This window comes from Amphiura filiformis, chromosome 3 (genome assembly GCF_039555335.1).
Source record: "Amphiura filiformis chromosome 3, Afil_fr2py, whole genome shotgun sequence".
Lineage (NCBI taxonomy): Eukaryota > Metazoa > Echinodermata > Ophiuroidea > Amphilepidida > Amphiuridae > Amphiura > Amphiura filiformis.
Window position 1 is genome coordinate 4,755,600 of NC_092630.1, and position 25,501 is coordinate 4,781,100.

The 25,501-nt window shown below is 35.2% G+C and overlaps 1 protein-coding gene across 1 annotated transcript in view; it reads right to left on the reverse strand.

The window, feature by feature from the left end:
- Positions 1-25,501, reverse strand: part of LOC140147905 (small ribosomal subunit protein mS39-like) — an 80,169-nt gene that overhangs the window by 49,420 nt on the left and 5,248 nt on the right. The window contains exons 2-10 of the mRNA XM_072169696.1: positions 23,075-23,161; positions 20,377-20,422; positions 10,657-10,725; positions 8,869-8,976; positions 7,766-7,889; positions 5,419-5,570; positions 2,218-2,342; positions 1,569-1,656; positions 897-1,040 (exon numbers count right to left, since the gene is read on the reverse strand). Of these exons, the coding sequence (XP_072025797.1) occupies positions 897-1,040; positions 1,569-1,656; positions 2,218-2,342; positions 5,419-5,570; positions 7,766-7,889; positions 8,869-8,976; positions 10,657-10,725; positions 20,377-20,422; positions 23,075-23,161 (943 nt within the window). The remainder of the gene's footprint in view (positions 1-896; positions 1,041-1,568; positions 1,657-2,217; positions 2,343-5,418; positions 5,571-7,765; positions 7,890-8,868; positions 8,977-10,656; positions 10,726-20,376; positions 20,423-23,074; positions 23,162-25,501) is intronic.

Consider the following 25,501-nt stretch of genomic DNA (forward strand, 5'->3'; position numbering starts at 1 on the left):
TACCTCCAATACTTGCCATATATCTTCAGGGTTATCTCTAATAAATGGCACAGCTTCAATGAGAGCAGGATAGGACCTGACATCAAAATCTTAACTGATTGATTCATTGATTGATTGATTCTTAACTTCAGTACTTGACATACATCTTCAGGGTTACCTCTAATAAATGGTATGGCTTCAATGAGGCCATGATAGGACCTGATATCAGGATCTTACCCGATTGATTGATTGATTGATTGTTACCTCCAATACTTGCCATACATCTTCAGGGTTGTCCCTAGTAAAGGACATGGCTTCAATGAGACTATGATAGGACCTGACATCAGGATCTTACACGATTGATTGATTGATTGATTGATTGATTGATTGATTGATTGATTCTTACCTCCAGTAGTTGCCATAAATCTTCAGGGTTGTCCCTAATAAAGGGTATGGCTTCAATGAGACCATGATAGGATATCAGGATCTTACCTGATTGATTGATTGATTGATTGATTCTTACCTCCAATACTTGCCATACATCTTCAGGGTTATCCCTAATAAATGGCACAGCTGCAATGAGACCATGATAGGACCTGACATCGGAATCTTAACCAATTGATTGATTGATTGATTGATTGATTGATTGATTCTTACCTCCAATACTTGCCATACATCTTCAGGGTTATCCCTAATAAGTGGCACAGCTTCAATCAGAGCATTATAGGCCCTGACATCGGAATCTTAACCAATTGATTGATTGATTGATTGATTGATTGATTGATTCTTACCTCCAATACTTGCCATACATCTTCAGGGTTATCCCTAATAAATGGCACAGCTTCAATCCGAGCATTATAGGCCCTGACATCGGAATCTTAACCAATTGATTGATTGATTGATTGATTGATTCTTACCTCCAATACTTGCCATACATCTTCAGGGTTATCCCTAATAAATGGCACAGCTTCAATCAGAGCATTATAGGCCCTGACATCAGGTATATATTTCTTTTGCTGCATCTCATTGTACATGTTGAAAGCTTTTACATGGGCATTGTGCTGCAAAAAATACAAAACATTTGAAAGAATGTTAGAAAAGAAATGTATATTTTATATTTTAATCAAAAATTTTGATTTGCCATTTTTTGGGAGCAGATCGGATCACCAGTGGGGCACAATCTTGGGCTTTGCCCCCCTCCACTTGTTCTCCCACTCAAATAAGAAATCAGAAATAAAACCAATTTTTAAAAGTTACCACTTTTTGGCATATATTTGGATTCCCACCCAATTTGTTTTTGTAGCACCACAATGAAGGACACAAAGCTTAATATGTGACCAGATCTGGTCCAATCAGGCTAAAGTCGGCAATAATGAAACTAAGATGTAGACAAAAAGTGAGGAGAAAAAATATAAGAAAATGGTGCATATAAAAGGTTCATAACTTTGCCGCCAAGTATTCAAGAGAACTGGGGATTCAACATCAGTAATTGTAGGTACTGAGCAACTTAGTAATGATAGTAACTCAATTTTCAGAATTTCCGACTTTGGCCTCAGTGGACTAGATTAGGGCACATCTAGATTACTGACCTTGACCATGCCTTGTATCAGGGCGCTATAGCTGGGTGCATTTTTTTCTTTTATTGCTTCAAACAATTGCTCTGCCTCATTACCATCACTGTTCAAACACAAAAAAAAAAAAGTTGTTAAAAATGAATGAATAGTTATGTTGTTGATTACAATTCTGAAATTTTTAAATAAAAAAAAAATTGAAATTGTTTATCTGCAATCGACACCGGCATGGAGAGATTATATAACGCTGATCTAACGGGAACAGCCCATTATTAGCCTAAAAAGGGTTCAAATTAGGGTTTAGGGCATTATAGATTATGATTAGGGTTAGCATTATTATTAGGGTTACTGTTAGGGATATGGTTAGGGTCATAGTTAGGGTTAAGGTTAGAGCCAGGGTCATATTTAGGGTTAGGTTTAAGGCTAGGGTTATGGTAAAGTTCAGGGTTATGGTACAGATTACGGTTTATATCCAAGTTATTGTGTACTATTGACCTGTAACCAATCAGGGTTAGGGTATGGATTAGGGTTTATAACTAAGTTATTGTGTATTCAGACTAATGTCCCTTGTACTATCGAACTATAACCAATTTAACATTCTATTCTAAAACATTGTGCATGCTAAGCTGCATCACACCACGTACAACAGTCATATAACAAGTCTTACATCCAAGTGACTTCAAACTGATCCTGTTTTCTCTTCTTCCTCTTATCTTTGGCATCACTCTTCTGACCTGACACAGACTCTGCCTCTTCAGCTTCACCCTTGATAGCATCCTCATCTAGCTCTTCCTGTCAGTCAAATCAAATCACAGCATACTGTAAAGATTCACCTAATAGTGCTATGAGCTCACTTGACATAAGTGGAAGTTTAGGCACAACCTAAGATTGCCCTCCCGTAAAATTCCCACCAGCAAATAAGGGCATGGAACCTTAATTTGTATTGGAATTTCAGAGGAGAGAGCTCGCTATTTGGACATGAAATTTACCCCAAGGCAAAGGAAGCCCAAGTGCGCCATTAGGCGAATCTTTACGGTAGACCTATTAAGGTATAGGAGCATCGGATAATAGGCCCATGCAGGAAAATAGCCACTATTTCAAATCAGAATTATGTATCCATTTCAAATATATAACAAAGATAAGTCTTTACTCCACTGATTTTTAATGTTTCATGAAAATTTAAACAATTTTATGTTTTTCTCTATTTTTGAAAATTCCCTAATTTTTTCTACAAATAATTATTGCTAGCCTAGAGGGAATGTGATATGGTTTTCATAGTTTGCGGGGTGGTTAATAAGCCTAATATCTAAATTCTCTCGCCAGATTTTTTTGATAAAGTGTTTATTTTTGAGAAAAATCATTTTTCTATTTTTAAATTAGGGAAATCTAGAAACACCCATAACTTAAAATAGAAACACTTTATTAAAAAAAGCTGGCAGAAAAGTTTCTAAATTTAATAACCTTTCATATGACACCTTGTTTGTTAAAATTGGCCCTATGGTTAGCTCAGACAATAATTATGAAATTGGGTCATTCAGTGTTTCTAGATCAAATCAAGAAGATTTGAGCAAGTACTAACATTACCTTCAATTCATACACTCCTATATCTAAGCAGCCAATCAGAAAAGCTGTTAGACAAGTACGAAACATGCATTGATTGTGTATATTGTGCACTCCAGCATTACGCTAAGCAGTGTTTCAGCTGCTGTCACAGCGTCGTAGGATTGATTCATTTTTCGGGCGGGTTGATGCATTTATATTTGGTTCTGTTTTCCAACATTTTAGTGATAATTTGTTATATAAAAAAGTAAAAATCACGCGCTTTTTTTCTTCTCGTGTATGAAATAGATTAATAAACTTGTATTACTTATTGCTCGAGAAATTAGGCAAAATATGTACTTATGCTGATGTTGATGCGTCTAATGCACTCCCTTCTTCGGGCTCGTGCATTAGACGATCAACATCAGCTGCTGCAGTGCATTATTTTGTCTAATTTCTCTCCCAATAAGTAATACGCGTTCATTAACCTATAAATATCCCCTATATTACTGACCAATATATTCGAAAAAAGTCACTAATATTATTTGGTAACATTTTTGTAATAAAAAGATCCAAAAAGCAGTTCTATAAATGGGATAGAAAGGAGAAAAAATAAGATTTAAACATAGTATCCATTTTCAAACTTTTACCAATTTTAGTGAACGAGGCTTAGTGTCAAAACCACTTTATGTACAAAGTCAATGGGGTTTTCTAATGATAAAAAATGGCATAACTCAAAAACGCTTTGTTGGCAAAAATTAAAACTTGGCAGGCAAGTTTTTCTCACCCAACTACACATCCTGTATCATTTTAAACCAAATCTGTGCATGACACCGTGGCCGATGTTTCTACCTTAAACGCCCCCTTCTATAAAAACTCCCCATCTTTTTCAACGAAAAAGTAATCAAATGTAGAAATTTCCATGCCATAGCATGTAAGCATCGTAAGTAAGCTTAAATTGGGCAAATCAATGGGCTATACCAATTGAAATCCATACACCCCTAGACATGACCTTCATCTCCTACACAGGCGGTATAGATATTAAAGGAGTCACCCATTCAGGTAGCCCCATTTGAAATCCATACTCCCTGTGTGGAAGATTTTAATAGGAGGTGTATGGATTTCAACTGGAATAGCCCAATCATGATAAGATGCATTGGGCAAGCATCAGCATAGCGCAGAGGATGTTTAAAGACATTCCCACAACCCAATGGGGTGTCTGACCTTGTATGTCTGGCTTTTGTACACATGTGGTACAGTTGATCATGCCTTGCATTGGAATTGTGTGCAAATATCTGGTGTTTTCATCCTATTATTTAACATTCATAACATCGAGACTTAGGAATAAAATTAATGCAGTGGGACAATATGAATGTTTCCTGTAAGAAAATCAAATATCAGTCCTAAGTCTCAACTATTAGCTCGCTGGCTGCAGTTTTAAAATTACCATTTTGTGTGTGTGGCAATGGGGACTTTGCCTTTAAAATTAGGTTATATTGATCAAATTTCCCAATCATAGTGCATTGTAGGAATGCCTTTAAGCCTCCTCTGAGCATAGCGCAAGTGCACTGATTTGTCTAAAATACCAGTTCCCAATTTCTTAGCACTGTCCAACGTCTATTATTTAAGAAATAAAGGGTAATGCATTATCCTTTACGCAAATAATGTGTCGAGGCAGTAAAACGTAAATAATGGGTGAGGCGCAGCGAACCCATTATTTAAACGCTTTTACTGCCGAGGACACATTATTTTGCGTAAAGGATAATGCTGCACCCTTTATTTCTATTCTATTACCACAAAACAGTGCGATTTAAAGAGAAAATATCACATTTTTTGCCCAAATATTTCAAGTTGTTTACCTCAATGTAGAGCGCCTAAGTGATAAAGTTTGTTGCCCTGGCCACTTTATTGCTAATTAATGGTCTTTCACGTGACGCGTTTCAACGAATCACAGTGCGCGATTTTGAATAATGGGTCGTGGGGGTAATAGAATCTGCCATAATGGGACCAAGCATTGGGCGAATAAATGAAGAATCTGGATAAGTGAATTTATGTGTACTGCATTGAATATCTGATGTGTTGAAATTGAAACAACAAAATTACTTAATATGGGGTAATAACACCGAAATGTGGTATTTGAATGATGTATTTAACATAGTATGTTCTCCTAAATGCTTCAGAATAAGAAATTAATGCATGAAAGCATGAAAATCACACAGATGGACAACAGAGAGATCCGTATTTATAAAAGAGGTTTCGGAAAAGGGAGCCTCTTTCCACTGAACCAAAATTTCCTAATTCCAAAATTCCAGGACGAAGCTTCCCATACCTCTTGTGTGTCATCTTTTAAGGCTGCTTGAAGTTCCTGTGCTGTTGCTATAGATTTATCAACTAATTCCACCAATGACGGCCTTGCTTGATTGCCATGGAAACAGAGCATATCCAATAGAGCATTACTGGTTTCTAATGACACTTCCTGACCTGAGAAAAGGAAAAAAATATTGGTTGTCATTTATCATGTTTATGAATGACAGAGTGAAATATGTGATACTTTGTTGAAAACCCTGTGGGCTTACTTTATTGTGACATTTAAAGTTACGACATAATTTTAATGCTCTCGTGCTAGCCATAGGCTTCATCATAAAAAGTCCCAAGTTTTGTCGTCTGCAGTCGACATCCGCATGGAGAGAGTTAAGATCTCGGTGTCATGAGGAAGCAAATAAACAACATACAACACTTTGGCATATTAATGCTTTGCGTGCTAGCCATGCGCTTCAATGGAAAAAGTTCAAGTTTTGAAATATTTTCTCAAAATAACAAGAGCTATCTTAAGAACTACTGGATCAATACTAGGCGTGTTTTTTTGTACTCATTTTAATGCATTTTTCATGCTGATTCCGAATATGGTCATGAAAATTTACATTTCTGAATTTTTAAATTTTTTTTGAAACTTGTCGTCTGCAGTCGACACCCGCGTGAAGAGAGTTACAAACTTAACACAACAACAATAACAACTTCAGTAATATTGTTCTCATTTTTGTGCGATTTAGCAAGCTATCTGTTATGAAGAGAAGAGTAGCATGACCTAGTTTCAAAGCTGTGTTTCAGTGTACTCTAGGGAACTTACTGACCTATTTCACTTTTATTAAAAGATACAAACGGATATTGTCCCTCCATAAAGATGGTTGGCGTGTACCTGTTTCATGCCTTCCTTTGTTTTCCGGCATGCAAAAGGTTTTCACTCCACACTTGATAAAGGTCTATGACCGAAAATTTGTGTTATATTTGTTATGCAAATAAAATAAAATTATATGGTTTGATACCAAATATTTTACTTGGATTATATTAAGCACCGGGAGAATTCGCTATGCGCAAAAAATGCTGAAATTCACGAATTTTGGGTATAATCGCGCATTTTAGGTTCGGCCGCGAATTTTAAAATTTTTCTAAGATATCCATTTTAAAGTATTCATTTTCCAAAAATGTAAGTTTTACTAAAATTGAAAGAATCCATGGCGATCTGCAATACAATCCATGCAGAAAAAAGCACAGTGCAATTTTGACAGTCGTAAACATGAACCCGGAAGTGAGCACACAATTTGGGTCGCAGTGCCGTCGTGTATAGAAACCAGAACATGATTGGCTGAATATCGTGTTGTTAGTGGATAGATGTCCAATCACTGCATTGGTGAGAAACTTTTATTGATTAATCGGTAGTATTGATTAATTTGTTAAAAATGAGCGGAGTTGAAAGCTGGTTGTGTTTTCGCGATTCTCAATGTGTTGAAAATCTGTGGTTGAATTCCGGTGTTGAACTTGAACGTAAGTTTGCTGAGTGAATGAGCCGTTCAAGTTGACTGAAGGCATTTTACGGGAGTCTCTGCACGAGAAATTCCACCCCTGCCGTGGAAGGATTTCCGATTTCCGAGGAAAAAAAGAAAACATTAAAATTTTTTTTTTTAAACTACAAATTTGAACTTTTTTGGGAAAATGCACGCATTTTGGGAATATTATGGGCAAATCGCGGAAATCGCAAATTTTCTAAAACTGGTGCGCGTAATTTGCTCTCAAAAATTGCGCATTTTCCCGGTGCTTAGATTATATTGTTGGTGAGTTGGAATGGATTGCTTGGATTTTTTTGGCTCTAATCAGTTACTCAAGACTATTTGCACGATTTTCTAATACCTATTTTATCACAACCAATATGTATATAAAAGGAGAAAGCTCGATTTACACGCAGAAGGAAACTGGAAGACTTAGAAAACCTATGTATGGAGTATGGACTGGAAACCATCTGGGCCTGGGGTTGAACCCAGGACCTCAATGATGCAAAGCAATAACAGAACCAAGCTTCATACAAACAGGTCCTAAAATATTAAAATGTTCCTCACAAGGAAAATGAATTTTTTCCCCACTGGAATCTTTAACAAACTATGTTTTAAGGGTAAAGAGTTGCATAATTTTTCTTCCATATGAAAATCAAGGGTGGAAGTGCACTTTTGACAAAAGGCCTAAATAAGCTTAAAAACAGCCTGAAATGACCAGAATGCCCCTAAAAGGGACTCTATAAATCTGGACTACAAAAAAGCCAGAATTCAGGCAAAAGCCTGAAAACTTGCATCCTTGGAAAATACATTGTCAAAAGTGTGCCTGAATCTTTTTTTAAAGCTATATACCTGCTTGCACAGTTGATTGGTACATTTCCCAGGCTCCTTTGATATCATTCTCATCCACACGTTCCATGATAGCCTCATCCCCAGGATCCTTCATAGCATATTCAGGTAGTGGTGGATATAGGGACTAAAAGAAGGTAAAGAAAGACAAGACTTAACATAGTTGTATTTCATTTAATTTCAATATGCAAAAAGACTTAAAACATGTCAATATCATGGTGAATTTGCTAAATATTTCGTTAATTTTATATATAATCACATGATATCTTTCTTGACCCCGCTTTCGTTGTTTTATGGTACGTGATATTGATTTTTACCCCATCAACAGCAGGAAAATGCCAATTATAGGAATGGTCTATTTATTGCTTTGGCATCATTTATCAAAGTAGTAGACTCCTTGAATAGAAATATTACTAGATGAATCAGTAATTCACTTCTCACCTCTATTTTTGGTTCATCATGTTGATATGCTAAGAATAACTTTGGATTCTTTTGTATAGAAATGTTACTAGATGAATCAGTAATTCACTTCTCACCTCTATTTTTGGTTCATCATGTTGATATGATAAGAATAACTTTGGATTCTTTTGTATAGAAATGTTACTAGATGAATCAGTAATTCACTTCTCACCTCTATTTTTGGTTCATCATGTTGATATGCTAAGAATAATTTGGGATTCTTTTGTATAGAAATGTTACTAGATGAATCAGTAATTTACTTCTCACCTCTATTTTTGGTTCATCATGTTGATATGATAAGAATAACTTTGGATTCTTTTGTATAGAAATGTTACTAGATGAATCAGTAATTCACTTCTCACCTCTATTTTTGGTTCATCATGTTGATATGATAAGAATAACTTTGGATTCTTTTGTATAGAAATGTTACTATATGAATCAGTAATTCACTTCTCACCTCTATTTTTGGTTCATCATGTTGATATGATAAGAATAACTTTGGATTCTTTTGTATAGAAATGTTACTAGATGAATCAGTAATTCACTTCTCACCTCTATTTTTGGTTCATCATGTTGATATGATAAGAATAACTTTGGATTCTTTTGTATAGAAATATTACTAGATGAATCAGTAATTCACTTCTCACCTCTATTTTTGGTTCATCATGTTGATATGATAAGAATAACTTTGGATTCTTTTGTATGACAAACTGTGCGGCTTTACGGCCAGATTCCAAGCTTCTCCTGTAGTCTCTCTGTAACAATAGGACATATATCAAACATGGTTAAATAGAAAACAATTTTGTGGGGAAAATCTTTAGCAAATTGCAAGGAAATTCCCCTAATTAAACCCGCAGCATAATTTTTTTTAAATTTATTTATTTATAACATTCGGCCGAAGCCAGGCTAATCCCAATATAGTGCTCAGAGGCTACTAAATTTAAGGGACGCCATCCGGATATGACGGGACAGGAATATGGGAAGAGGTCCGATTTTAGATGCAATTATATTATTGAACTCTAATACCGGGAAAATTTGGTCAAAACTCACAGCGCCCTCATTGATGTGAGTGTTTGCCACTCAAAAAGCACAAAAGGCTTTAAAATTTATTTGATTTGTGGTGCGTTGTTTGTGGACCACCGGTAGTATAATATATACCAGTGGCGGAAGCATTACAATTTAGAGGAGGTCGGGGGACGAGCATATTTTGTTTCTGTTTTACTACCCCTTGTGCCCGAAAAATTTCAATTTAAGACTATTTTAGCCCCAAATGAAGGTGTGTTTTGCTATTTGATTTGTCCAAAGGGGGAGTATACATTTTAAATGGCACTAGCATGTACCAAATTTTGTGGAAGATTCAAATTGAAACTTTCTCAGAGGGTGTATGAAATTAATATGGAGCCATCCAATGTGTTCATTCCATTTGAAATTTATACCAACCCTAATCTTGAAAATCTGGACATGTTTTTTAACAGTTTCTTCACATTTTAAAACTGTATTAAGGGTGGTCTTAACCCTGCAATTATGGAAACTTTCAGGCCTCATAACTGCTAAATTTATGGTCCAAAGTATATAAAAGTATGTATGTTTAGAATGGTGAAGACTTGATAAATTCATCTGTGAGGTCAAATTTGAGCCCAAATGCTCATTTTTGGCCCTAAATCCCAAAATACGTTCAACATATCAAAAATATGGAGCTGTTTTTTACTTTTTAAAAATTTTGACCAACTTTGAGAGATTTGCACCAAAAATGGTCAAAAATGCTTAATTTTCAAATAAATAATAAAAAAGCCTGATTTTCACCCAAATTTCAAATAATTTTGGTGAAGCTGGTGAAAAAAAAAATACTAAAACGACTCCTAGATGTTTTTATCTAGTTTTTAAAAATTAATATAAAAAAAACGTTTTGGGGGATTTGGGGCCAAAAATGAGCATGATGAATTGATCAAGTCTTTGCCTTTCTCAATATGTATACTTTTATATGTGACACAATCTGGTCCATGGGGGCCAAAGGAGGCATTTTTGGAAATTGAGTTACTGTAATTAATATATTATACATACAATAGGCTATCATTTACTGAAAACACCAAAGGTCTAGCATACTTGGTTCTAAAGTTAGGAAGTTTTTTTATGTCTATTTTCTCATGTATTTTATTGTTTTTTACTCCATATTTTTACCTTTATCTCTGTTTCAATTTTACCGCCTTTGGCCCCCATGGACCAGATCGCATCACATATACTTTGGACCATAAATTTAGCAGTTATGAGGCCCGAAAGTTTCCATAAGACCACCCTTAATACAGTTTTAAAATGTGAAGAAACTGTTAAAAAACTTGTCCAGATTTTCTAGATTAGGGTTGGTCGACCAAGGAAAAGCAAAAAAGGCAAAAAAAAAAAAAAAAATTGAACACTTGATGATTGCAGAAGCAACTCACCCTCTCTCTCATGGATCTTGGTGCCAGGTGCGGGTCATCGTGGTAGATGTAAGGCTGCCCTGTAGGATCCTGACAATGTGACAGAAAACAATTATTGTCAGCATTTCTATAAAAATGTTATGGCTTAATATCCCGCTTAATATAAAAATAAAATCAAAAATGTTTTTTTAATATCAATTTTTTTAATATCAACAATAATTACAACAAAAACAACAACAATAATCCTTACAACCACAATAATCTTCACAACAATAACAACAACAAAAAACAAACAAACAAACACATCAAACAAGAAATGAACACAAAGAAAAAAAAACATATACAACAAAACAAGCCTTAGTTAAAATGCAAAAATACTGAAATGAAAAAAAAAACCACGGAATTATATTTTAACCTAAAAAAGGATGACATTTGAATCAAATTAGATGGACGAAAAATAGTGTTGATTCTATTGACTAAATAAATTGAAAAACATTTCATCCTTAATTATTCATCCTTAAAACATTTCACCTGTTTTTAAATAACACTACTTGCCTGGTTCTTTATACCCTTAATAAATAAATTTACGCACAAATAGTTATTGCTAAAACTTAAATATGCAGATTAAGGAGGGCAATGATCCGACTTAACCTAATTGACACAAATGGTAATGTAAATTCTTCTCAATGTAGAGTATGATGTATCATTGTTGTGGGGATTTGGGCTCCTTGCACAAAGTCCACACAAACAGATGTCTCATGTGTTTCTTGTATACAAAAAAGCAGACAAACGAAGTATTTTTTTTCAGTGACACTTTCAGGATATGTCAAGTGTGTGCTAATGATGAAACCTATTAAATTTGAATGGTAGTCGACATCTACAAAAAGAATAACGAAGTATTCAGAATTGTACTAATTTAGTTGGACGTTCACAAAGTCACCCAATATTATACCTTATTAATCTGCATTGGCAACTCTGTATTCCGTGCGATCCAACCAGAGGTTGGTCCATATAGTCGTGCACATAGTCGTGCATAGCCGGTTTTGCCTACCGTTGCCATTGGTTACGAATTTATACTTCTATCTCAGACTGGCTGAGGGCCAATCAAGTGGAAGTTGCCCAATAGTCATGATAGTATATCCCCCCATTGACTCGGTCGCTTTTAGAGTCGTTACGATGTGGTATAGACTTGCCAGTCTCGTGTACGCCGTTTGTACACAGAGACTGGCTTATGCCACTGTGTGTGTCATTGGGATCTATACAAACGTAGCAACATTTTTTTTGCAATTGAGTCAATTTATATAAAATTGGTACTCACATATCTGATTTCTAAATCATAATTATCCTGTTTAATGTATCCAAGTACCTTACACTTGGAATTTGTGATACTTCAAAGATAATTTTTGAGCCATCGACCTTACGAGATGAAACAATGCAAGTCACAAGATCTCGCGAGATGACCCACCTCTTTTACAGCCGGTTTCTGTCTTCAAGTCATGTTCGCGATACAGCCACGTTGCACTCTGGGGTCGAGACTAATCAGTTACGTCGTTAACAACGAGTAAACAAAATGGCTGGGAAAACGGAGGAAATTCAGCATCGAAGTGGTTACGTAATTCGCTTGGTTACCGGATCACGCTATTTTGATATGCCTTCAAGTCCCATATACTTTGTGTGGTGATTGTTTCGATCGTGGTTCATAACTCAAGCGCGTGATCCCGTTGACATAGTAACATTACGTAACTTCGATACTGAATTGTGTCCTTAAAAGTGTTTCAGCGTGACGATCAGAAACCTCAAAAAACTATTTTTGTTGGGCCGCGCTTGATATGCTAATGATATACAGGTACATTGTAGGATATAAATTGGATGGTAAATAAGCCAAATATTGCAAGAAATCTACTCGCTAGAATCCTAGCGACCCCGCAAAAAAAATGACCGTCCATGCGAATGTAATATTGAAATCGTAAAATCCCTACTAGTAATAGACCTACTTGTCACTAATCGTGGCGCGTGATCAAGTCGTGATAAAAAGGTCAAAGTGGCTGATCAATGTGTGGGCAAATGTTCAAGTGGCTTTTTGACCAATCGGCTTTCTAGCAGTAAAATATGGGGACCAATCAGGTTGTATCAATGTGATACCAATAAACTATGATGTATGACTCATCTTGTTAGGCCTACTAAAAATAAAATTCGGTTTCCGGTAGGCTAAACCCGCCCGCCCTCTTTTTTGGTGCCACTTTTGGAAAAAATAAAAATTTTCAAGAGTCGTCCGTGTCGAAATTCTGACATGAAATAATTTATGCCACTTTTGGAAAAAATTAAATTTTTCAAGAGTCGTCCGTGTCGAAATTCTGATATGAAGTTGTTGGAAATCACATTATTTTATTTTCCCCCGACTTTCTGCCATTCAATGATTAAAGAAATACAGTTGAATTGATAGATAATATTTATCGCGATATAGGCCTAGGCCTATGCACAACTATTTTATTTATGAAAACAGCGTGCAGCAGGACTCGTAATATTAAGTAGGCCTAGGCCTACAACTATTGAAAAACTATTGAACTACCCAGCAAACACAAAAACGTTTTAAAAACGTTTTAAATAAGTTATATTTTGGCTTTTGGTTTAGCTAAAAACGTTTTAATAACATTAAAATGTCGGGTTATATAAAGGTCATGATAACGTTTTAAAACGTTTTGTATGAAAACACAATACAACAATATTTTTCAATGTTTACAAAAAATGTTATTGTAAACTATTTTTACAAACATTTTTGCCAAATATTGTGTCAATACTTAAATAACATTATGTTAAAATGTTTGAACCCAGCAAACACAGAAATGTTCTTAAAATGTTTTTTTCAAAACCTTTTAATAACATTTAAATGTCGGGTCATATAAAGGTCATGAAAACGTTTTTAAAACGTTATTGAAAATATTTTGGGCAAACATTTTTTCGCAAATATTTTTCAACCCCAAAATAACATTCTGTTTAGAATGTTTTGTATCAAGTTTTCAAGAATGTTTTTGGAATGTTATTAAAACGTTTTTATACCCTTTATATAACCCGACATTTAAACGTTTTCTGTAAAACATTTTTGTTTGCTGAGCAGTAGATTATCAAAAATGTTTTTTAAGGTTATGAAAATGTTTTATACTCTTAATATACCCTTTATATAACCCGACATTTAAACGTTTTCTGACAACCTTTTATAACCTTTTGCGAATGATGTCGAAAACGTTTTGTGTTTGCTGGGTATTTTGTCTGTGTCCGCAAAAAATTTGATAAAAACGGTAATAGTAGGCCCAACACTATAAGACAAAGGCCTAACGCTCATTAAATCGGTGTTGTTGTCGAACTAATTCCCATAAAGCTCGTATTAAAAAGAGCAAGTAATAAAAAAGTTAAAATGCTAAAAATGATGTAGGCCGAAAAATTGTGTAATCTTGTCCTAGACACTCAACGATAAACCCCTATCAAGTATGAATAAAAGACTGTTCATTTCAATTTATAAACGTTGAGGAAGTTGTGCATTTTGTCAGCACCGATATAATAAAAATTAAAATAACTAACCTGGCAGATTTCAGGATTAACCAACATTTATTTTCTCATGCCGCTCGCCCAGGCCTGCATATTATCCCGTCAAGAAACTCAACCCTAGGCCTACCTTTTTCAACATGTAAATATAATTCCATAGCGATAAATAGTGAACGTTGCATTGAAGATGAGGATACTTGGATGATACAGATATTAAGCACATGTTAAATGGGGGTATGGGGATGTCCCAGTTTGTTTTACAAGGGCAATTATTATTTGACCCAAACTTTTTGGTGGGTGGGTTCATCATGACCCGAGACAGAACAAGTTTGTATTGGTTAATGGGTCAAGGTCATCCAGGGGTCATCTGAGGTCAAATTAGTAAAAACTATCATATGGGCATGAAACTTGATAGGGTAGATTCAATATTTAGAGCCAAATTTGTGGAGGGTAATTTCAGGGTCACCAAAGGTCAAATTAGTAAAACTGTCACATCACATTGGCATGATACTTGGTGGGTACAGTCAATATTTAGAGCCAAAATTTTGGAAGGTCATTTTGGGGTCACCAGAGGTCATCTGAGGTCAAATTAGTTAAAACTGTCATATGGGCATGAAACTTGGTTAATACAGTCAACATTTAGAGCCAAATTTTTTGAAGGTCATTTCGGGGTCAACAGAGGTCATCTGAGGTCAAATTAGGTTAAACTGTCATATGGGCATGAAACTTGGTTAATACAGTCAACATTTAGAGCCACATTTTTGAAGGTCATTTCGGGGTCAACAGAGGTCATCTGAGGTCAATTAGGTTAAACTGTCATATGGGCATGAAACTTGGTTAATACAGTCAACATTTAGAGCCAAATTTGTTGAAGGTAATTTTGAGGTCACCAGAGGTCATCTGAGGTCAAATTAGTTAAAACTGTCATATGGACATGAAACTTGGTTAGTACAGTCAACATTTAGAGCCAATTCTTTTAAGGTCATTTCGGGTCACCAGAGGTCATTTGAGGTCAAATTAGTTAAAACTGTTATATGGGCATGAAACTTGGTTAATACAGTGAACATTTAGAGCCAAATTTTTAAGGTCATTTCGGGGTCACCATATGTCATCCGAGGTCAAATTAGTTAAAACTGTCATATGGACATGAAACTTGGTAAGTACAGTTTACATTTGAGCCAAATTTTTTGAAGATCATTTGGGGTCACCAGAGGTCATCTAAGGTCAAATTCGTTAAAACTGTCATATGGGCATGAAACTTAGTTAATACAGTCTACATTTAGAGCCAAATTTTTTGAAGGTCATTTGGGGTCACCAGAGATCATCTGAGGTCAAATTAGTTAAAACTGTCATATGGGCATGAAACATGGTTAGTACAGTCAACATTTAGAGCCAAATTTTTTGAAGGTCATTTTGGGGTCACCAGAGGTCATATTAGTAAAAACTGTCATATGGGCATGAAACTTGGTGGATACAGTCACCATTTAGAGCCATATTTTGGTAAGGTCATTTGGGGTCACCAGGGGTCATCTGAGGTCAAATTAGTAAAATGTTGTATTGGCAAGAAACCTCTGTCGAGATTTGATCCCCAAGTCAGGTAAACTTAAAAAATTGGTTTGATTTACACTTATTGATTTCACGTTCAAGTCATTTAACTGTTTACAAGTTAATATTATATTTGACTATTTTTGGATCCCAAAAGTTTGGTTATGGACCCCTATTTTTTGGATTTAAGATAAGAGGGTCCATTTGGAGTTTGGACTCCTTACTTTTTTCTACCGCTAATTATGGTCATTTCAAAATATTATTTTATCTGTTTAGTGTTTTGTATTGCATAAATTTCCAAATTGTATGTAGCAGTTTTCTATAATTGCACAAACAGAAAAAGCTTTTATATATAGACAAGAACAGTGAATGACAGAGAGTAGGTAAATGATATTGGACAGTACGACACACTTGTGTAGTATGAGAAGAGCTTTTGCGATTGAGACCCCGAGTCATACTGTTTTTCTATTGGCTAACCTTCAAGTGTTAAATTGGGTCGAAATTTCAGTATGTGTAAATGATTTTTTTTTCCTTCCTTCCGTCCCAATTTTTTCAGAGCATGTTACCGGAAACATCATTTTATTTTTATTTAGCCTTATCTATATTATGGCGTAGTACGTTTTGTGCATTGCCGTCCACGGGATATTATAAAAGAAAAATCGATTTTGCCCAAACCTGTATAATAAACACATCAAGGAAATTGGTACTTGACTTGAAGAATGACTCATCGTGTTGAGCGAATTGATGATGATGATAGCGATTACGTAACGCTATGACACAAGTTTTTGTACATTGAAACGCCTACAATGTTGTATCGGTAAATAATAATTAATTTAAATGATGTTGCATACGCCTATGCTATATTCCATGTTTTTGTTTACACCACGCCAAAGAAAGCGTCACAAGCGCCCGTCAGTGAGTGAGGATTGCCAAACCTGCGATTTGGTAGCCCAATTGGGCGACTTTTGAAGATTTTCCCGCGACTTTTGACAATTTCCTGTCCCATAGAAACCAATGGTTAAGAAAAAATTGGGCGACTTTTCAACATTGGCTCCCGCGACTTCCGATCATTTCATGTCCCATAGAAACCAATGGTAAAGAGAAAAATTGGGCGACTTTTCGATTATTTGACCCGCAATTCGGGCTGAAATTTTTTGGCAACCCGGGCCGTCACTTCCCTTCAAAGTATCCACTGCAGACAGACGTGTAATTAATTCGGTCAAATCGATCTCATTCATCAACAAACATTATACATCAACTTCTATTCAACAACTATTTCACCAGGCCAAGTGTCCATGCTCCTATGTTTTCCCTTCAACCTTTACAAACCTCTACCGTCTACCTCATTTTAACTCTCTAACCTCTCACTTTCCCTTCTTACAAACATTTAACTAATTACCCCACCCATCGACTCGCCAAATCCCCACAAGGTTCTGAACAGAAACAAAACATACATCACCCAACCTAAACCAATCAATCACAAACACCATCAATGATCACCCAAACACATGTACCATTCAGTACCAAAACAAACCACCAAAGCAGAGAACCGCGAAGCCCGAGAACCGCTCTAGTTTGATTAAAGATGTCAAAAATAACTGCAGGGCACAAATGTATTGATATAGGCAATGAGAAAACTCTTAAATGTGATTATAACTCAATAATGTAACACAACTCTGCTTTTGACACCCACATACAGAATAAATACTTCAACAAAACAACCATTCCCTTTATTTAAGGGCCATTCTCAGTGAACGGATCCAAACAGTGTCGCATGTGTTTGAGTGAAAATATCTCCAAATCAAAAAAATTGCAGACCTTTTAAGTATTAGAGTCCTGCGGGCGAAGATTTCCTTCACCCAATTCTGGATTTCCCTATCCCATCTACCGAAACTGACCCGTACATTTTAAGGCAAACCTGATGTACCACATCCTGCAAGGTTGTTTCTATATTGAACCGGACTGTCTCTTTTTGTCAATAAATGGGTATTGCGAGTCTATGAACTTCCGACGCGAATCGTCAGATTCATTTCCCACTCACTAATTGTTGCAAACTTGCCATTTTTACATAGGAAAGAACAGAAACAGCGCAGTGCATCATCTGTGTCAGAGCCGGGTGTCAGAGACTTAGAGGTATCCATATTTTCAGGGTATTTTGTGTATGCTGTGACAATGAAGCCCAAAGACTTGTGCAAAGACAAATTTCAAGTTATGCATTCTAATTTTCAGAAAACACATTTTCTAATCTTTTTCATAACCCATTGTCAAAAATAACATAAAATATTAAAATTATGGGCTAACTCTTAGCCTAGATACTCTAGAATCTTGACTCTAGAATGCTTAGACTTGTGCCAAGTCTTAGAAATTTAGGACCACAAAGAAAACATGTAAAAAAAACATATACAACAAAACAAAACTTTTGCATTGCACTTAGGCCTAAAAAAATTGTTTGATTGGCGTGCCGCATAACCCGACTGACCCTAAAATTAGGCCTGACCCTAGATATTTTTTTTTGTTTTTCTGCAAAAAAATAAATAGTTAAGCCTTAGTTAAAATGCAAAAATACTGAAATGAAAAAAAAAACCATGGAATTATATTTTAACCTAAAAAAGGATGACATTTGAATCAAATTAGATGGACGAAAAATAGTGTTGATTCTATTGACTAAATAAATTGAAAAACATTTCATCCTTAATTATTCATCCTTAAAACATTTCACCTGTTTTTAAATAACACTACTTGCCTGGTTCTTTATACCCTTAATAAATAAATTTACGCACACATAGTTATTGCTAAAACTTAAATATGCAGATTAAGGAGGGCAACGACTTAACCTAATTGACACAAATGGTAATGTAACTTCTTCTCAATGTAGAGTATGATGTATCATTGTTTGATTAAAGATGTCAAAAATAACTGCAGGGCACAAATGTATTGATATAGGCAATGAGAAAACTCTTAAATGTGATTATAACTCAATAATGTAACACAACTCTGCTTTTGACACCCACATACAGAATAAATACTTCAACAACCTTACCTTTAAGGGCCATTCTCAGTGAATGGATCAGTGTTGCAGGTGCTTGAGTGAAAATATCTCCAAACCAAGAATAATTTTTAAGTATTAGAGCCCTGCGGAGCAAGATTTCCTTCACCCCAATCCTGGATTTCCCTATTCCATCTACCGAACCCGACCGAACATTTTAAGGCAAACCTGATGTACCACATCTTTTTTTCTATATTGGACCGGACTGGCTCTTTTGGTCAATATCCCGGTGTAGCGAGTCTATGAACTTCAGATGCGAATAGTTATGATTCAGTTCCCGCTCACTAATTGTTGCAAACTTAGTAGTGCATTATCTGTGTCAGAGACTTGGAGGTATCCATATTCATCCTTAATGTATTTAGGCGTGATCTGTCTCACTTTCTTTTCCATGTTAATTTGTTTTTGAGATCAGTCATCTGATTATTTGTCCATCATTTATATTATCATTTATTTAGAGGTCGCTGTATCTAAATAAAATATTGAAAGTGACACAAGTCATATTGTTTGATTTATTTAGTTGACCATTGAACCATAGCAATATGAGCATTTCCTGAAGTGCTTACCAATTTACTTTAAAATGACTTTGTAAAAAAGACGGTCACGTTAATGACTTTCTCATAGAGATTACACATGTGTCATTAACTACTGATCCATATGCTTTCACATTTTAGGTTAAAGTTTCTACAATATTTTCCAAACTTTTAGGGTACTACTAAATTTGACAAAAAAAAACCTATTTGCAGGAGTATGAATTTCAACCGGGGAGGTCCATAACCATTAGGGTATAGGACATTTTTTGTTTTTGATATAGCCCCGAATGAAATGTATTTAATTATGTTTGTACTCACTCAGGTAGCATTGTGTGTGAATTTTACATCCGAACTAGAGGCTATTCTTTTTTTATGTGCATTTTAGTGTCTAAAATGGCCCAAAATGAGGGTTTTTCAATATTGCCGTCCATTTCTAATCGTCACCCCCATAGGCTTTACATGTAAAATAAAAAGGCTCGTAAAAATTTAATAGCCTCCAGTTCGGATGTAAAATTCACACCAAATGATTTTTGAGTGATTACAAAGATAATTAAATACTTTTCATTCGGGGGCTATGTGGAATTTTTTTATGTATTCCTTGTACAATGGCATTTCACAATAAAATGTCCATTGGAAACAAAGGTGGAGGATGGATGCCCCCCAAATGTCCCCTTTTTTTACTCAAAAAGTCCCATTTGCGAGTGTAGCAAGTGAAAAATAGGGTTTTTTTAATGCCTTTTTGTCAAAAATGGTCCAAATTTTTGAAAAAAAGTCCACTTTTTCAAAATCCACCCCAGTCCAAATTTTGAAAAAAGGTCTACCGCTTGTCTTGAGTCACTGAAATTTCAGTGTAGTAATTGGATTCCTTGCCCCAATAATAAACATAACTTTTTTTACCAGTGTGTTATTATTTTTTGAGAAAAATGAAAAAAATAGTCACAAATTTACCATAGGGGTGTAGTACCCCCTTAAAGGATTAGGATTTAGTTATGTTTCATTTGGCAAACAGGATAATATTTTGTTTAATTCCAAAAAAATAGTGCTGTATTTTTCCTGGAATAGGGAGTGGTATGTACACACCTTTCCCACAGTATTTCCAAGGGCTTGAAGCACTGCATAAGCATCTCTGTAAGAAAAATACGATAAAGCATTAAATTATAATAATAACAAATAAATAAACAAACAGGCAAACATACAAACAAACATCAATAAATATCAAATCAAATCAATAAATATGTAGAAATAAACAAACAAAGTCAAGTATGGTAAATAAAACTTGTTGTATGGTTCTTGGCTTGCGCGGAGCTCAGTTGTTGTGATCATTATTATTCAGAGAATATAATTAGTGGGTCATTTTCATTTGACCTCAGATGACCCTTGACCAAAAATGTCTTCCTCTTCATTTTCAAAATGTTCCCATCCTCACCAAGTTTATTTCACCAACATTGAGCCATTGTAAAAAAATCAACCCTGATGACCTTTGACCTCAAGTGAATGACCTCTGCTTAATTTTTAACAAGTTCCCCCTCCTCATGTTTATGTTGGACATTGTCCACCAACTTTGAGCCCATTGAGGCAATTTTCAAATTTGACACTAATGACCATGTACATTGTATACAACCAGTATTTATACTCTAGTTACTATTAACATGCTGGGTCTCTATTATAACAAGAAAAACTTTTGTATGCATTTTCGAGTATACACAAATCCGAGAAGCGTTAACTATACTTGGCCCTCTATTGAAGGAACCACAGATGTACCAGTGCGGGAGATTTAATTTGTTCAATCAATTCATGGTCGTGTATTGAAAATTACTGTTGTGTACAATTCTGTATAGCACACTAACAAGTAAATGATGGAACCCCCGACCTTGGGACACCACAATTTTACGCCGGGGGACACTGCAGTAATGGCGTTTTTGGATTGGTGTATAGCAATGTACATTGTACAATAATAACACAAAAACTCACTTGAAGAATTTAAAATGTTTTTAAAACTTTATAAAATAATGACGCATGCAGAACTCAAAACTAATGACCACACCCGACAAACTTTTAGCGTTGTCATCATCATTTATAGTGTGTCAATACAAGGCCACTTATTCTCAAGATGATCAATTATACACTAATTTTGTTTCAAGTGCCTGGTTTATATTCCATTATCATTGAAAAACACAAATTGGGAATGGGTCTAGACTAACTAGCAAACATTTTAAGTTTCAATCACTTAAATCTAACAGGAATAAATAAATCGAAAATGTTAGAGTAAATTTGTTAAACTCTATAGAACGAGTGTTTTGGTTTTTATCTTTGCATTTCAATGACATCTGCTTGGTGAAAATCACACAGTAAACACAATCAAAATGTCAAGTTGATGTTGTGACAGAACAATACCATTATACCAAAACCACAAGTTTGACTAAAACTGCTGTGTAATAAGATGACAAACAAACTAGTTGGCATGGGCCCCACTGACCCAGATTTTCCATTTTTTAACAAATTTGCTGTATGCATGATGCATGTAAAATCACTTGACAGAATTTGCTGTATGCATGTAAATCAGCTTTATATATGGGCAAAAAGTAGATGATGTGAGGGCAGCATTTCACAATTTATTTTACAGATTTTTAGAGTCATTTGCTGAAAAAAAACCCTGACCGACCAACCCTACTTTAAACTTGAGGAGCCTGTCCGACTGTTGAAGGTGTTTTTCTGTCACCTAAATGGTTCTGAATAGAAATCATATTTGACAATATCAAAGGATGGGAACGATAAGCAGAACATAATACAACCCAGGGTTGTCACTACGCCGGTCGGGGCCGTCCGGCACTGTCCGGGGCCGTCCGGCACTCACACACACACAAAAAAAAAATGTATGTGATTTAAGTATTTCCCACAAAAACTCTGTTGTACTGTCAGCACATGCACAATATTGCAAGCATTAAAAGCAGGGTTGGTGATTTTTTTTTTGATTAAAAAAAAATCAAAACTATCTTTTGCTTTAAATCGATTTAAAAAAAATTTGATTCCAAGAATTGCAATACCCCATGATATAGTCAAAAGAGACCATAGGAATGCTAGACATATGTGCAATCCTAACATGTGAAAATTTCAAAGAAAAATTTGGTAAAATCTTGGTAAAAAACCTGTTGAAGTCTGCACCTTGAAGATGAATTTTTAGCAATACATAAAATGACACCATTTTTATATAAAGGTATTTTAATTGTATCCAAAAGTTGTAGAAGCATTAGGAATAAAGCAAAACAGGCAAAAAAAAAACAAGAAAAAAATTAACTTAAATTGATTAAAAATGGCAAAAAAATTAAAAAGTTGATTTAAATCAGTGATTAAAAAAAATCATTTGATTTAAATTGTGATTTAAATCGCGATTTAAATCCAATGATATAAATCGTGCCAATCCCGATTAAAAGTAGGTGGTCCAAGTTTTTTACCTTATATGCGAGAGTCACAGCGAGACATCACCAATCCAGTGGCGGCACCAGGAATTTTGTTTAGGGAATTAGGGGACAAAGTGAATTTCAGGGGGGCAAAGCCAGGGGCATTTGCACCCCCCACTGCACCAATCTAATCTGATTCCAAGTTTTTTGAGTTAAATTGATCTAGTAGCAGTATGGATATCATTTGGCACTGACATGTGTACAAAGTATATTTAAGAAATATATGAGCTTTCTTCACATGCCACAGTTTTTTGATGTGTAGTGTGGAAGGATGATATTGCCAATTGGGTCATCCAGATCATCCAGATGTAAAGTCTTACCTGGGCTTTCTTGTTGGAATTATGATTGTGTCATTAGGTGCGGTTGCCTGCCCTCCTAGGCATGCTGGTGACGTTTTATGCACAAATCTGTGGATGTCGTAGAAAATAAAATATAAATAACAAGTAAAAAAAGTTACAATTTAAGTAGTTGAGGGTTTTCTGGGTAACTGCAAATTGAGATGTGGCTAAGCAGAATTGTGTTATCTGCAATATGAAATTTGATGAGAGCAAACTCTTTGTATATTGTGTTACCGTAATATTTGTGTTTAGTGCACCAAGACAACAATAAAGTATCACTTTGGTTTGTGTAATATTATTATTATTATTATTTCTTATGAATAATGATAAATGATGATGATCTTATGATGATGATTGTTGTTTCATCTTAACCTCTCAGTCATCTTATCCCCAACTCTCAGTTAACATTTAAAAGGGCATTTTGTTATCCACAGCCTCGTCCCCCCACTTTTCTCAAAAAAAGTTGAAATTTTTTTACCACTGGATACCTCTGGCTACATAATGTTTATGTACCAAATATTTCTTGCAGATAAAAATTTGTTTAGCAAAAATATCGCCAAATTTGAATTTCGTTCTGGTATACAATATTCACGCAACATGAATATAGGGGATTAAAAACCTGTGAAGTAGGACCATGTGCTTCTTTTGTCCAATTTGGCATCAAGAATTCGAATGGAAACAGTTCAGACCCAGAACACGATCATGTCAGAAATTAATTTTGTTCTGGGTCCGATTATTCGGATTACATTTGCCCATAACTTTGCTAATTTTTTTCCTACAAACATGGTTGACCCCTCATTTTTTAAAGGAAGTGTCCGGCAATCACAACATTATGTCTTATATGTTAGAAAAATAATTATCAAGTACGAATCACATGGTTTTATTTAAAACAAAGTCATATTAACCTCAAAAAAACCGAATAAAAACAGCCATCTCTCAACACGCGATATTCAAAATACCAGCGCCGAAATTGTCAAGAGCAATGACGTCCTAATAATTCAATGAAGCCTGGCGACATTTGAGCACAAATAACCATGGCGTCACTGCTCTAGAACATTTTGGCGCGGGAATTTTGAATATCGCGGTTGAAAGATTGCTGTTTTTATTCGCTTTTATGGTTAATGTGAGTTTGTTTCAAAATAAAACCATGTGATTCGTGCTTGATAATTATTTTTCTAACATATAAGACATAATGTTGTGATTGCCGGACACTTCCTTTAAGTTAAATAATCACCTTTCTATTATAAACAAAACAATTTCAATGTGAAATATCATAACTTGACAATTTGATGATCATACCTATTTATGGAAAAGAAATACTAATCTATTTTTTTTATAGACATGATACTTATATATATAGAAATGTTACAATATCACATTAACAATGTCAATGGCCATGATGACTGAACTGAAGTTGCATGTGGTTTAATTTGCAGTCTCAGTCATTGTCAATGTGTCATACACATCACATGCATGCATGAATAGTTAGTGCTGTAATCGATAAGCTTTCTGGGTATCGATATGTCGGGAGGCAAACATCCGACATGTCGATACTATTATCGATACACGGATTTGAGTTTACCAATTTTATTATCAGTAAGTTCCAGAAACAAGTTAACAACAAGTGTATTGAAGCCTAACAGCTAAAACTACATGGATCATGCATCAAACAAACGAAAGTGGTATTGCAAATCCGCAATTTGAGATAATCTAAGCATGTGTGCCATGTCGTTTGTGTATCGATACTGACATTGAGTGTTTCGACATGTCGGAAGTCTATGTATTTTCCGACTATCGATACTTACGACAATCGATTACAGCACTATGAATAGTAACTTAATTTAGGTATCCCAGGCAAACCTTAGTTAACACATTTGCTAGTCAGCAGTGTTCGAATTAAGCAATTTCTTGAGGTTGTCCGCCGGACAACCTCAAGAAATTTTTTGGTTGTCCGAAAATATTTTTGGTTGTCCGAGATTTTAATGAACTTTTTAAGCTTAAAGTTTCAAGTTTAAAAACATACACTGCCGCCAAATTCACACATCACACACTTTCCCCAAACTCAAATATATCCAAGAAAATACAAGTTGTATGTTCATCAATTATTTATCATCAATAAATCCATGTTTGTGCCGTATTTTATGCTTAAAGGCCGTCAGAATTCATGATGGTTTTCAAGAAGTCAAGATTTTCATATGTAGGCCTACGCAAAATTCTCCATTGAAATATACCTAATTAATTATTCATGAACTCATAGGGAAATCCCCCAAAGAGACAATGGGTGTTTTGAAACTGATCTGATCTGAATATTATTTATGCACATTTTAATTGCCTCGTGTCTTGAAACTTTAGTCTCGCGGCCAGACTGTATGTGGCTATCACATGTTTGTTAGGAGGATCGATGAGTGT